General features: G+C 38.2%; 1 protein-coding gene across 4 annotated transcripts in view; it reads right to left on the bottom strand.

Moving 5' to 3' along the window:
- Positions 1 to 13,727, bottom strand: part of FAM171A1 (family with sequence similarity 171 member A1) — a 90,851-nt gene that overhangs the window by 23,135 nt on the left and 53,989 nt on the right. For all 4 annotated transcript variants that reach the window (XM_052803146.1, XM_052803156.1, XM_052803135.1 and 1 more), the window contains 2 exons: positions 8,545 to 8,637; positions 3,309 to 3,467 (listed from right to left, as the gene is read on the bottom strand). In XM_052803146.1, the coding sequence (XP_052659106.1) occupies positions 3,309 to 3,467; positions 8,545 to 8,637 (252 nt within the window). The remainder of the gene's footprint in view (positions 1 to 3,308; positions 3,468 to 8,544; positions 8,638 to 13,727) is intronic.

The raw sequence follows: 13,727 nt of genomic DNA on the forward strand, positions 1-13,727 counted from the left end.
CTCTGCCATGCACGTATAACTTCTGTCAGATTGATGCTTGTCCCCAGGTCACTGGACTTGGGCCACTAAGTTTCTCAGGCTGGTATCAGAGAAATAAATTCCTCTTGCCAAGTATCATAACCCGACCACGTTCTGGCATATACAAATTCCTAATGACAAAAGGTGTAACTTCAGATTCTAGAAACATTTAGATTAATATCTAAGATTAAATTATGGTTTATGTTTTACCTATTTTTAGATATTGAAAGTTTTGAATTTTTCTTTCAGTACTGTCTTGATAAAGCATACCTGCCTAATATCTGTAAAAATGAGTTTTCAGCCCCAGAAAAAGCATTCTGGTGGTGAAACACTGTTGGCAACTTTTTTACTTAAGATGCACTGACACTGCTCAGTACTGGGCTGAACAAGTTATGTCAGAAGATGAAGAAATTTCTGAAATCCACTGACCTCTGGCAAGAAGAAATAATCCTTCGTTTGCCACCTTGCACAGTATGTAAATGCTCATTAAAATGATAAATTTTTCTCTTTTCTGTTGTGAAGGTAAATTAAAATCAATGCTTATGAAATTCTCCCATGCTATAAAACTGATAAGCACATGCACAGATTAAATGGGAATGGACTTCAAGAAATGCCAGCTTTCATTTATTTCATGTCATTTTTGACATCTGGTGACCTGTGAAGAGCTCTAAAAATAATCAGAGGAAAATCCACTGTGACTTAGACTTCACTCTTCATAAAGAAACAGCCTACAAAACCAGCAGGAGTAATGGTTATTAGCCAGCTTGGTCCATTACTGCAGACGATGGCAAGTTTTGTTTAGTTTGCTTAAAAGGACAAGATTTTGTAAAACCATCCTACTGCTCTCCAATTGGTGATTAATACAAACAATAAGCTAATACTATACAGGCTTGTCACTATTTGCAGCTAAATTCTTTGAATTTTATTGTTTGGAACATGCTGATTTATGCAATGATATTTTCACTGCTCCATATTACTACTTCAACACCCAGCTGGGTTTTTTTGAAAACTGTTGAACTCATAGAGAGTAGGTTTTAGTTAAAACAACTGTAAAGTTACTCTGGATAAATACTAGCCAGAGAACTGAGCTGACAAACAAATGGGAGGACCTCTCCAAAACTCTACAGACATGTAAATAAACTGTGAAAGCACAGAGCAGTAGTTGGGGGGGGAGGAGAAAGGGGAGAGAGGGGAGAAGGGGTAGTGTTCAGGAAGACTCCAAAATTTCCCATGCAAATTAATGCTAAGTTTTTATAGAATTCTAGAATTCGTACAAATTTTTCTTTTTCTCTTGAGAAGAGAAATATTTAAAAATCCCCAGCAGGTGGTGATCTCATTTTTTAGTCCTTCAAAAGTTTTTCAGGTGAAATTTTCACCAAGTCACTTGGAGATGAAGAAAAGAAGTCAATCCAAGTTTAGGATTTTAAAGTTTCATGTTTCCACAGCAAGAGAAACTTGTACTAAAAATAGAGGATGTTTCACCTATATTATAGTGCATATACAAATATATTGTATTTGTAGTCTGAATTATACCATATTGAATACTACAGTATTCAGAAAACAAGGCTCTTCTCAGTCTCTTACACCCCATTTCTTTGCCGGTCATTTTGGTCTTTTGTGACATATTTTTACCTGAAGGCTAATAAAAGTCAAATCCAGGGACCCCATGCTCAAGTAGAAAAGTTCCCGTCATGCAAGCATACAGAACACTAAAAAACCAAGGGTGCATTCATCTCTTTTGTAGGAGGCTAGCAGGCAAAACAGGAGAAAGATGATGTCCTGGTTGTGTAGTTCCCATGAGAGGTGATCATCTGAAATCTTGGCAAGATCTGTTTTCACTAAATAAATGCAAGTGTGGGAAGTTGGGTTGCAGAGTACTAAGGAAAAATCTGGAGAGAGGAATCCCACACACGTTGTCAACAGTTTGTTCAGTGGGTTTAGAGATAAAAAGAAAGGAGATGAAGAAGTAGACAGACGAGTGAGATCAAGTGCATTCCTTCATTTTCAAAAAGATAAAGAGATATTTGATCACGTCTGAGTATGAAGAGCCAGACAAAAACTGAAGGTTGAAGATGAGAACAGGGAAATGACAGAGATAGAATGAGATAGGATGACATGTACTCACTGGAGCAGACAGAAGGATTGGAGTAAGGTAGCAGACACATTTCTAATTGTAATAGAAAAGGAGATATTCAGATTTGTACAAAGGGAAGAGGAAGTTTATTTTGCCTTTTTTTTCAGGGAAAAGCTAGCAACATCAGTACATACCATTTATGCACACAACCTAGCATTCAAAGTCACCGAGATCAACACATCACAAGTAAATGCATCCTGAGAAACAGCAGGGAGGGACCTCAAGGGGTTATTTAGCCTGCTTCAAAGCAGGCTCAGCTATGCCTATGCCATCCTCACAGGTGATTGTCTAACTCTGTCCAACACCCTCAAGCAATTGATTCTACAGCTTAAACTATCCTCACCATAGCAAGGGTTTCCTAATCACTAGTCTGAATCTCTCTTGCTGCACTACAAGTCCACTGCTTGCTTTCTAACCCAATAAGACACAGAGAAAACATTATTCTCCTTTTCACACCAGTGTTTTAAGAATTTGAAGACTTCTGTGCCCAATTCTTCTATTTTTCTCTAGCCTGCACAACACCAATTATTTCAATCAAGACTAAATGAGAAGTGGAAGAAGAGTAACAGGCAGTTGCAGTCATAAAAATGCATTACAGCTTTGAATTTAACAGCAGTTGTGTTTCCACTATGAATTTTCACTGTTTTACCTTTGGTGCTAGATGAATTTGCACATTTTTGGCAGAAGCTAGATTCAAAAGTACTAACAAAGCCACTGAAACAACTCTTAGCTGAAACAACAGAGTATTAAATCCTTGATATATAGGCATTTTATTTATTTTTAGAAAAAAATTGAACAAGAATTCTATGGCATCCTCAAGTTAAATTCTCTTCTGTCCCTTCACGTTAACCTCCATTCTTGTATGTGTATGTGTGACACATGTGGAGACTTAGCTCTAAACTATAAGCGTAACAAACTTTTCTGATCTCCCAAGGCCAAGGAGTCTTCATTGTTGCTATTCAGTGGCCCCATTTAAGGGATAGCGGACCTTGCTCTCTTGCTTATTGGAACAGCATTTTGGTAGGGCAGGTGAACCTATCACATCACCCAAATTTTAAAGAATGTTTGCTGGAATGGGGAATGGAAAAAATGGTATGGTCAAAAGTTGATCCCTGGACCAATATGAAATCAGAGCAAAACCAAAGTAGTGGGTTACCTGTTCCATTTCCATCTAATCCCTGCAAATAAGGAAAACTGTCCACTTCCCAGGGTGAACTGGCTGCAGTCAGATATGCTGTCAAATCACTGTAGCTAGTGTTCTCTGGTAATTTCACAGATCTTCTTTGAAAGTGAACTTGTGGCTGAGTCCGTGCACCTAAAAAAATTAAAAGTGACTTTATATCCAAGGCAGGCAGAATATTTAGGTGTTCATATTTATGGAAGCACATTTACAGCTTTTTTTCGTTATAAATTGCAATGGCTTGAGAAGGACAGAGACATCAGAAGGCTATTATGAAAGTGGAGGAAAAACAGTATTTTTACATTTATTTTGCAGTTGCCATTACTTTTCCACAAGTATTACAGAGAAAAATTGTGAAGACACCTAATATCAGAAGCTTTTCTGACTATGTTATTCCCCTAGATCACCTCTAATTTCATTACATGCTTCTTTTAATGAATATAAGTGAAACTAAAACTGAGTTCAGAGGTAGGGCATGTGAAAGCTTAAAAAATCATCCAGTTCACCATAATTGTTTAAATCTTGTTTCTCCTGAAATAGCAAGATAAATGTAATTCATACTCTTTAAAGCTATTTTCTAAAAGACCATTCTACCTGTACTCCCAATTAACTTGTGTAATTTCTGTATTTAAGTTTTACAAAGCTTTGGCCACGTTAACTATCTCTAGTACTGAGATAATAGTCACGTTTTATTTAAATCACTGGATAAAAAGATTCACTTGACAAAGTTTAGGTGAAAAGAGTCTCCATATTTTCCCACGCAAAGAACACATCTAAACAGAACCAGATTACTTGGCACATAAGATTTCTCTCTTTTCCTCTGTCTTGTACAGCTTTAATGTTTTTTTCAAGATCACTAGGTGTTAATTGAAGGGTCTTTGCTGCAACATGATTTAAGACTGTTTCATGTACTATGGCATTTCATGTCTCATTTAAATCCCAGTTTTTACAGTCAATAGTCTTTTTCAATGGATGCTCCCCATTCATACTGTTTAGCAACACACAGCAAGACTCCATCTGCAAGTTTGTGTGTGCAACATGCAAATTAATTTTTAAATCAAAAGCTATTGTATTCTCCAGACCTCATTTTGAATACTCACAGAACACTCCCCACACAGCACAAAATCAAGAGGCAAACAGTTTTTTTCTTAATTCACATTTGACTATGCAGTTCAAGGATGTCAAGTCAAAACAATTTTGCTTCTTTTCCCCTATTAGTCTCTGGCAGTGTTTTTAGGTTACATGTAACTTCACTGCAAGAAAGATTAAAGAGCTTGACTCACAACTCCTAAGCTTTATAACTGCCAATGTCATAAACCAGGAGACTGGAATCTTTTCTTGCATTATTTTCTAGCAGGAGCTCTAGCTATGAGAAAACATAAAATTCCACTGAACAAACTTTGTATGGGACAACAAAAATTGCAATGTAGACAGGCAAGTATCTCCAAAGAGCTGATTGCTGTTTAGCTGCCATTTATTTGCTAATTCTGCAAGAAAAAGCTATAAAACCACTTCTTTAATTTCTGAAACATTTAAGTATTTACAGCAGGCTCTCGAGACTGGTAGTATCCTGAAGTGTTTAAGATGGTCATTAAACAACAGCCATGTGAAACAGGAAGACATCTCCCTTACCCAATTTTTAGGCTTAAATGGAAATCAACATAAAAGACTAAATACATTGACTGCAATGAAATCGGGGAAGACTTATCTCCTGAGTGCTCTGCAATACCGTAGTAGTTTGCTGTACCTCGGGGACAAATCTGTTCAAGCACTCGGGAACCTCTGACTGCACTGCTGAGCAGGCTGCTACAGCCCATAGGGATAAGCATCCACAGTAACAAAACAGAAAAAAAAACACAACAAAGAAACCAGCATTAGGATTATCACTAACAGCTCAATGTAAAATTGTAGGATTTTCTGCTGTCTAAATCTCTGGTTAAGATGAATTATTCAAGTTGCCAAGAACTGGTATTATATTTCTGAAGATCTGAACTAATTAAGAATTAAAACCAAAGTAACTGTTGTTGAGTCTGTAACACAGTAGTTTACGCAGAGGCTCTGGGGTTTTCTACAAAAAAAATGGTTGTTTTGTAGCATTGGGAGAGCCATGAGTTGCCAAATTTTAACTACATAGAGAAGACTCAGAAAGCCAACCTCAGTTTCTTGAATCCAACAAGCAATGCAAAGCATTCCTACAGCTGAGCCCCAAACCTGGCAGCAAACCTGTGCAGCAATCAACTCAGATGCAAGTTTTAAGGTGGAAGAAACAACTTCCTCTGTAGAGAGTGCATATACATGCAATAAATCAGTGCAGAGTAGTTAATGCACACCCTAGATTAACAAACAAGCTCCTTGATACTGATATTCACCTGAAACCTGCCACTCGCCCTGATTCTTCCCTCGGCTCCTCAGCTGGGTCTCCCCAAAACCAGCAAGAGACTTCAAAGAGGAAGAAGACTGGGAGCTACCAGCAAAAGGCTTGCGAGGGAAGCAGCTACGAAGGCTTTCTCCTTGTCTCACTACCTTGCTGGAAGATAGTCCAATGTACTCCTTTAGCAGAGGTCATAGAAGATTTGGGGGCATATGTTTGGGAATTGATTTATTGAGGGAATTGGAAGTGGTAAAATGGACAGAAAGACTTGTGCTGACCAGACTCTTATTTTTCAACAAGTCAACACTTATCACTGGGAGTGGATTATTATTATTGCTGCTTCTATTACTGAAGATATCTAGTTTTGACTTACAAAACCCAAATACATTCAAGTATAAAATTAGCATGTGAGCTCTCTCCATTTGGTAAGTGCCATGAGGTAAAGGAGTGCTGAGCACTGATCTTCTCTTCTTTAAACATCCTCTTGTCAACACACCGGCCATGATCCAAATGCTGTCAGGTCCAGTTTGCCAGGGCACACCTGAAGATGTAACCATCTCAAGGAGTCCCTGTAAGGCACCTCTTGTCACGCTGGATGCATGACACGTGGCACTACACCGGCATTTGAGCTTCAATCTATGTGAAGTAACACTCAAGTATCATCAATTCATGCTCTGATTGCTTGTATGTCAGAGGCAGATAGAGGGCACCCATATATCTCTCAGTCACTGAATGCTGAGGTTCAGCTCATCACTGTGCTGGTATTAAATAACTTAAATGGCCCAGTGGCTGGCAAGCTCCATCCCTCACAATTACTGACAGAGCACAGCAGCGGACTGTAATGCCATCATGAAAATGAAGCTGGCTGCATCAACTCAGACAAACTTCTCAACTGCGCAGGAAGTTGCTTGATTAATTATTCAAAAGCAACTGGTAACTTACTGTACTAGACAGGCCTTTCTTTCCCTTTGACTGGTGCTTCAAACACCAGTGTTCCCAGTCTGTTCCTGGTATAATGAGTTCTGCTTTGCTCTCGTTTTTGCACTAAGGTAACTTCTGATCAGCTCTTTTGAAGCAGTGTGAAGTTACTGGGAAATAAATTGGAGAATTAACAGAGAAAAACTAGGTCACAGGGATTTTGGATCGAGACTAGAGAGGCTCCATTCAAATGCTGGTACAATGTCTAGGCTGTCTTTCATTTAGGTTTCATCACAAGAGAATTCCCAAGAAAAGGAGTGTGGGCTGGTCCCATAAAATAGTTTTTACTGGGCAAGACTGAGAGTTCAAATCCCAACGCTTAGAATATTGCAGGTACCACTTTCTTCCTTTAACCTCTTTCTTTGCTGTACTAGCAGAACCAGTTATATTATTCTAATTTAAATATATTGGGAACACCCTGAATCAATTCACTGAAGGGAGCAAGGTTATGTGGAAAATATTTATGAGTGTCACTTGGCTGTTAAATGTCTCACTAGCCCTTTAATATACCCCTTTTTTTTAAGAAAGGAAGCTGTAAACATGAAAAGATTGTTCTTTTTAAGTTAATTGTGTAATATTAGCACATTTGCATAAGAGTATTTAATACACCATGCTAGTAGAATACTGCTGGTAAACAACGTTTCATGTTCTGTCTAATGGAATCCCTTGTGATTTAACACAGTTCACCATCCATCTAATTTACCCCATTAGACAATGTCAGCTCTCAAATTGCAGAATATACGTACGGCAGCTGTGCTGTTCTCCAGCTTGTTCTGAGCATTCCATCAGCTACCTAATTTAATTAGTGCTTTTTCAGCTACTGTCATATCTAGTGCTATCATTAATGAAAAGCCTACTGTGTACGGATGGTTTCTAACCGTAAAAAAAGATGTCAGGAAGGCATAATTGTACTATATTCCCTCAGATAAAACACAACTATCTTGGAATATCATTGAAGGTAGTATTCCCCTGTTTATTAACTACCTGGTAGAGTTTAAAATGATGATAATCATAATACATGTGAATAAGAGTTTATGCACAATACAAGTGCGAGTGCTCACAGGAAGGTTGTTCCCTTATTTTGGCTCATCAAGGTATCTTTAAAAACTTCTGTTCTTTTGTTAACAGACTTACCTCAGCTATCACATCAATTGGGCTAAGTTAGGTCAGATTCCTAGGTCAGATGAACATTTTATTCTTTACTGTGCAATTCAGAAAACACAGTGTTCATCTGACTGATGCTACAGTTGCTTTAACTTCTGTGCTTGGCCTTACAAAAACATGATTTGAACTTCATTATTCTAATACAGTGGGTTTCATCCTGTAGTATGTGGGTTTGCAGGCAGTCTGATAAGGGGTCCACAGGAAGTACTTAAGAAAAGCAAGTTTACATAGGTGTATACAACAATGCAGATTTGAGAAATTTTTGATTTTTCTATGCCCTAAATTTCTAAGGCATTCACAGTAGGAAGCAAGAAACAAAATAAAAACAGAGAAAATTCTTAGACAATAAGAACATCAGAAAATGTTTACTGCAAGGATGGTTAAATGAGGCTAGATGAAAAAATATCCAACAGATAGCAAAAGAAATTTAATCTCTAGCTCTCAAATGGCACACTAAAGTCCAAACTTGTTCATTACCAAGAAACCCAAATTCCCCAGTCACAGCAGTTAGGGATGAATTTAGCTATTAATCAATTTGGTAAAACCATCCCACAGAGGAGCATTCCTGAGGGAACTCAGAAGAACTCCCCATGAAATACCAGTCTCACCCACGGGATAGAGTTCAGAAAGTATTGGGCTGTCAGGCTTTTTGTTTAGCATCACTCAAATTTCAATTCTGACTTCCAAAAACCAGCATACCTTGAAATCCTGAGACTATCTGGACTACATCGTCATAGACCATTAGAGTAGCTGAGCGTTCAGGAAGAAGGCCGAGACTCAGTGAAGAGAACACTGTGGGAGAGAAGTGGTTTAGGTGGGATATATTTGAATTCTTATAAACATAACCCAGCACCAACAGCACTTACTTTCTTCTACATTTTTGCAAAAGCAGGCCACCCAAACTATTTAAAATCATATTGTATGTGTGACAGAAACCATGTGCATTTTCTAAACCAAATAATTAAATTGCCAGGGTAATTATTATTGAACTAAACAACATGTTCTACGCTTTGACTCCTGCAAGTCATGCGTGGTAGCTCAAAGTACAGAAGAGTGCAGTGTAAAGCAGGGTTTCGGGTTATAATTCCCAGCTACACAGAAAGATTTGTCATTACATAAAGAGGAGTGAAACACTAACTCAGTCTGACTGAATTATTTTTCTGTGAAATGGTTATACTTCTTACCTCAGGAAGATTTTAATGAAACCTAACTTTTAAATACTTTGAGATGCTTACATAAAGAGTCATACAGAAAGGCAAAGTCTGATGAATAAGTCTGAATAATTTGCTTTAAAATACAGCATGTCCTTACTGAGTCACCACCTACACTACAGAAGTGCTATATATAGCAGAACTTCTGTCATTCTACCAGTGGTGCGAAAGAGGACAGATAAATGGTATTTGCTGCAAGAAATCTACCTGCAAGGACCTCCTTTGCCACTGGGTACTGACATTCCTTACAGGGGGCTGTGTCTGTATGCACACACATCTTTGGAGAGTGAAGAACATGATATAATTTCATGCTAAGTTCTTCAGACCCAGAAGACCAGAAATACGTATGGAATTAGCCACCAAGCACACCTGACTCCCCCACCCATGAAAACAGTAAGAAGTAGACCTGCCTGCAGTCCATGCATGGCTTTCAAAGATAGGAGAGGAGGAGATTAATGCAGACTAGTAATTTTTGGTAACTGGGCAGCATCCCACATTTGCACCTGGAAAGTACTCATCCCATTCTGAAGTGACCACAAGCTGAGGAAGACATTTCCAGAACCGATTAATAAAAGAACAGTGCAAGCTCTTCTGATTTTCTGGAGCTTCATAAATTTCCTCTAAATTAATATTATTACTTAATCCAAGAGACCATATAGATGCTAGCTATAAAAAGGGAGACTGTACACTATTTCTGGTTTAAGAAATATATTTTCTTTTTAAAGACCAGAAATTTTAGTGTTTGGGAGAAATACAAGAGAAAGTAGAAGAAACTAGGAGAAACACGCTGGTAAGAACCACCACCTAAAAGACGGTCTAAACAACATATATGAACATTAAAAAAAAAAATAATAAAAAATCATGTTATTGCAAGTACAGCTGAGAATTTTCTTTCCAATGCTCTACATGTGAAACAGATCTACACATCAGGCAACGTAAGTAAGAAAGCCTAGTGTAAGTAGCACTAAGGCCACACAATTACAAAATTTGTTTGTCTTTACTCCAATAACTTAATTTGTATGAAGAAAGCTAACATAATTTAGACACCCTGGGGAGCTCAATACAATAAACCATGCCAACATGTTCTTCCATATATGCCAGACTATAATGCATATATAAGCTCTAGACTTCCCTTGGGCTTTTCTGCACAATCTTTGCTCAGCATGACAAAGGCAGAAAGTCATAGTTTTTAAGGCCAGAAGGATGACTGTGAGGATCCAGTCTTACTCCTGTATAACTACAGCCTTCCCTGAATTAGTTACTGTTTTGGATCTAATAGCTGTGCTTAAACTAGAAAACATGTTGTAGAAAAACTATCCAATTTTCTTTTAAAGGTGTCCAGTGCTGAAGAACACACCGCAACATCAATGTTCTAGTAAATAAATAAGAGGGCAGTTAAACTATGTGCCTTTTTACTCATCAAAATTTATTGAGGTTAGACTTCCAGCCATTTGATCTTCTTTTTATACAAGCCCACTAGACAGAAGAATTCTCTCTTACCCGTTTCCTGTTCTCTGTGTGGGTACTGATGGACTACGATCAAATTACCCCATGAACTTTCTCTCTGGTGAACAAAATAAATTAAGGACGTCCAAGTCTTTCCCTGTAAGCTGTATTTTCCCATCTTTTAATCACTCCTGATATAACCCTGCAGTTTTAAACACTTTTCCTGAAGCGTGGATCCAGAACTGGACACACATTTCCCTGAGTGGCGGCACCAAGGACAAGTTCTGAAATACTATACTCCGCCTTCTCAGTCTTTACCTTATTTTACAGCTAAGGATCAGATTATTCTGCTTTCTTGCAGTGCTGCATTGGGAGGTTATTTTCAACTGTTCATCTACCATGACTCACGTGTCTTCTGCAGAGTCACTGCTTTCCAGATGAGCTCTCCTCTCCCAGAAATACCACGAGCATCCTCTGCTCCTAGAACTACATTTCACCACAGTGAATACTATGGTTTGCTTTGACTGACCCTACCAGCTAGCCTGAACTGTGCTGCCTCAGCAACTTCCCTTTCTTCATTGCACACACTGCTCCAAAAACATCCTTTTAAATATGGTCTACCAGTCACAAATTTTTTTCTTCCAAATTATTTACAAAGAAAAATCTATGCGTAGCTAAGAGCAGACAGATGAGCACATCTTCCATCATGAACACTTCAACAACTCAAGTGATGTTAAATTAATGAACTGTTAATAATAAGTGGAGCCATGGCTCTGCTGATAAATAGTTTAATGGAAAAAGAGATCTTAATCTTTTCCTCCTACCATTTATCACTATGTAAATAAATAATTCTCCTGCTTAAGTGGTAAAGAGCTAGTAATTATTTTGGTTAATATAAGAAAAGTTCATTTCTGCCGAATTATAAGAACACAAGCCCCTCGATGCTTACTCCTTAAAGCTACTACAATAGTATCACGAGTTCAGTGGCTGCACAGCTTTTCAGCATAAGATTATAACTAATGCGTATTGACTGTGATGGAAGAATCCTGATCCTTCTGCGAAGTCCTGTTACAGCACTTTAAACACTACCACCCTATAGCTCTCAAACCTACTCCCTGCTCGTGGTTTTCATTTCCACATTTGAAGTAAATGTGCCCATAGTTCATTTACCACAGCACATAGGATGGCACATTAGCTTAAACCACTGCCGTGGGTGGAATGCAGCTCAGAATGGCGTATCCGCTCTGTGGGGTGACAACTACTAGTACTGTTAAAAGGCATTTTCAGGAAATGAGGAGTCTGCTGTACGTGTGTGCCCAGACTGCACACTGCAGAATCAAGGTTTAAATATGCTGCCTGTTCCCCATCATTTAACCCAGATTAAAAATAACAACAACAACAAAACTTGCATGGTTTTCAAAACTTCAATACTGTGTTGGTTACAAGCATGATCAGCATTTAAATACAAACAGTTCTTGGAAAGTTTTTTAAAGACTATAGGCATCTTAGTCAATACAAAAAATAACAGCCCAAGTATCCTGGGCCTGAACTTTTATGTCATGTCCCTTTTAAGGAGCGACACAAAGAACAACCCTAGTAAATCTACATGGGGCGTATCAAGTTGTAACTTGTTGTTTCTTTAATCAAAGAAAGGATTAAGTTCAAGGTACAGAAAGCAAAGAAAGGATTCTACTCCCAATTAAATCAATGGCAAACTATCTGCTAGTTTCAATGGGGGAAGATCAGAGGTGAAAGGAATCTATTTTCTGAGTTAAGCTCACATTTCAGCCATGGAAAGAAAGATTTTGTGGAAAACTGTATACAATTACTGCTCTTTAAACTTCAATGACTTACCAAAACAATAATGCCATGTTTGATTCCCTTCCCTCAAAATCAATATTTACGAAAAAGCAACTAGCAAAAAAACCTAACCAAACTCCAGGCCAGGGAAGAGCAGGTCGCATTCAAAAGATCTAGGGCATGAGTCAGAAAGATATGAGACAAAAGGCAAGAAAAGGTTCAGGCAAGAAAAGGTTATTGCATGCTTTAATCATATATGATTGTGTCTTAAGGAAGTACATGAAATATGCTGAGGAAGCTGGACTTCATCTTATTTAAACAGAAAAAAACATCAAGGAAATTTCTAAATAGAGTCACAGAACAATTATGGTTGGAAGGGACCTCTGGAGGTCACCTGCTTCAAGCAAGCAGGGGGGTGTCCAGTTGTTTTGAATATTTTTAAAGGTGGAGATTTCACAAGCTTCCTGGGCAACTTGTTCCAGTCTCTCACTACTGCTGCTGTAGAGAATTGTTCCCTTTTATTTATTTGAAACTCTCCTTGCTCCAACTCATTTCAGTTACTTCTTATTCTTTCACTATGCACCTAAGAGCTTGGCTTAGTCTTTACTACAGCTCCATTAAGTAGCTGGAAAACATGGCAGAATACAGTAGAGGAAATGTGGAAGAAGTCAGTCTACGTTATCTGAAGCAAATGAATGCAGATAAGTAAACAGCATATTGAAATGCTTAAAGCATAATTCTGGGTTTGAAGAGATTCAAGTTCCTTTCCCCATTTGAAAATACATTTGCTGCTTGACCTTGCGGCAAGTCACACAGTCCCTCTGGCTATGCTGATATTAATAAATAAAATGGAGCCAAGGCATGGGATTGAACACTGCCCCGTGACCATTTATACTGTTTAAATATTAGTGCACTTAAAACCTGGCATGGCTTTGTCCTGGGCTAATTATCAAATCTGATATTTAGCTGTGATTTGGGTATAATACAAGCCTGGGACCATTCCCACACTACTTGGGCCGTAATTGTGGCTGGGGATTAGAGGAAAAGACAATGAAAACTGGGGATGTGACCTTCATCTAGATGTTATGTCTCAAGGTCTGAAAGCCACCCTCAATCTGTTCTATTTAGCATTACAGAAATAGTCTTTGTGACTCAGTTTCCCCTCCTGTACAACTAATGTAAAGTCTCCTACTTCCCATAAAATTTTGAGGCATTCTGATAAAAACTAACATGCAAGTATTATCGTTATATTTGTTTGCCTGCGGAAGAAACAAACCATGCTAATTAAGTTTGAAAAAATCTTTACATCTGGATAACATAACTGCAGATTAAAACTGTCCTATGGACACGGTCAAGAACTGAAAGGCCAGGACTTTTTTTGTATACTACAGCCTACGGTGCAACAGTTGTTGCTGCACCTTGGGA

Source organism: Harpia harpyja, chromosome 1, assembly GCF_026419915.1.
Source record: "Harpia harpyja isolate bHarHar1 chromosome 1, bHarHar1 primary haplotype, whole genome shotgun sequence".
Lineage (NCBI taxonomy): Eukaryota > Metazoa > Chordata > Aves > Accipitriformes > Accipitridae > Harpia > Harpia harpyja.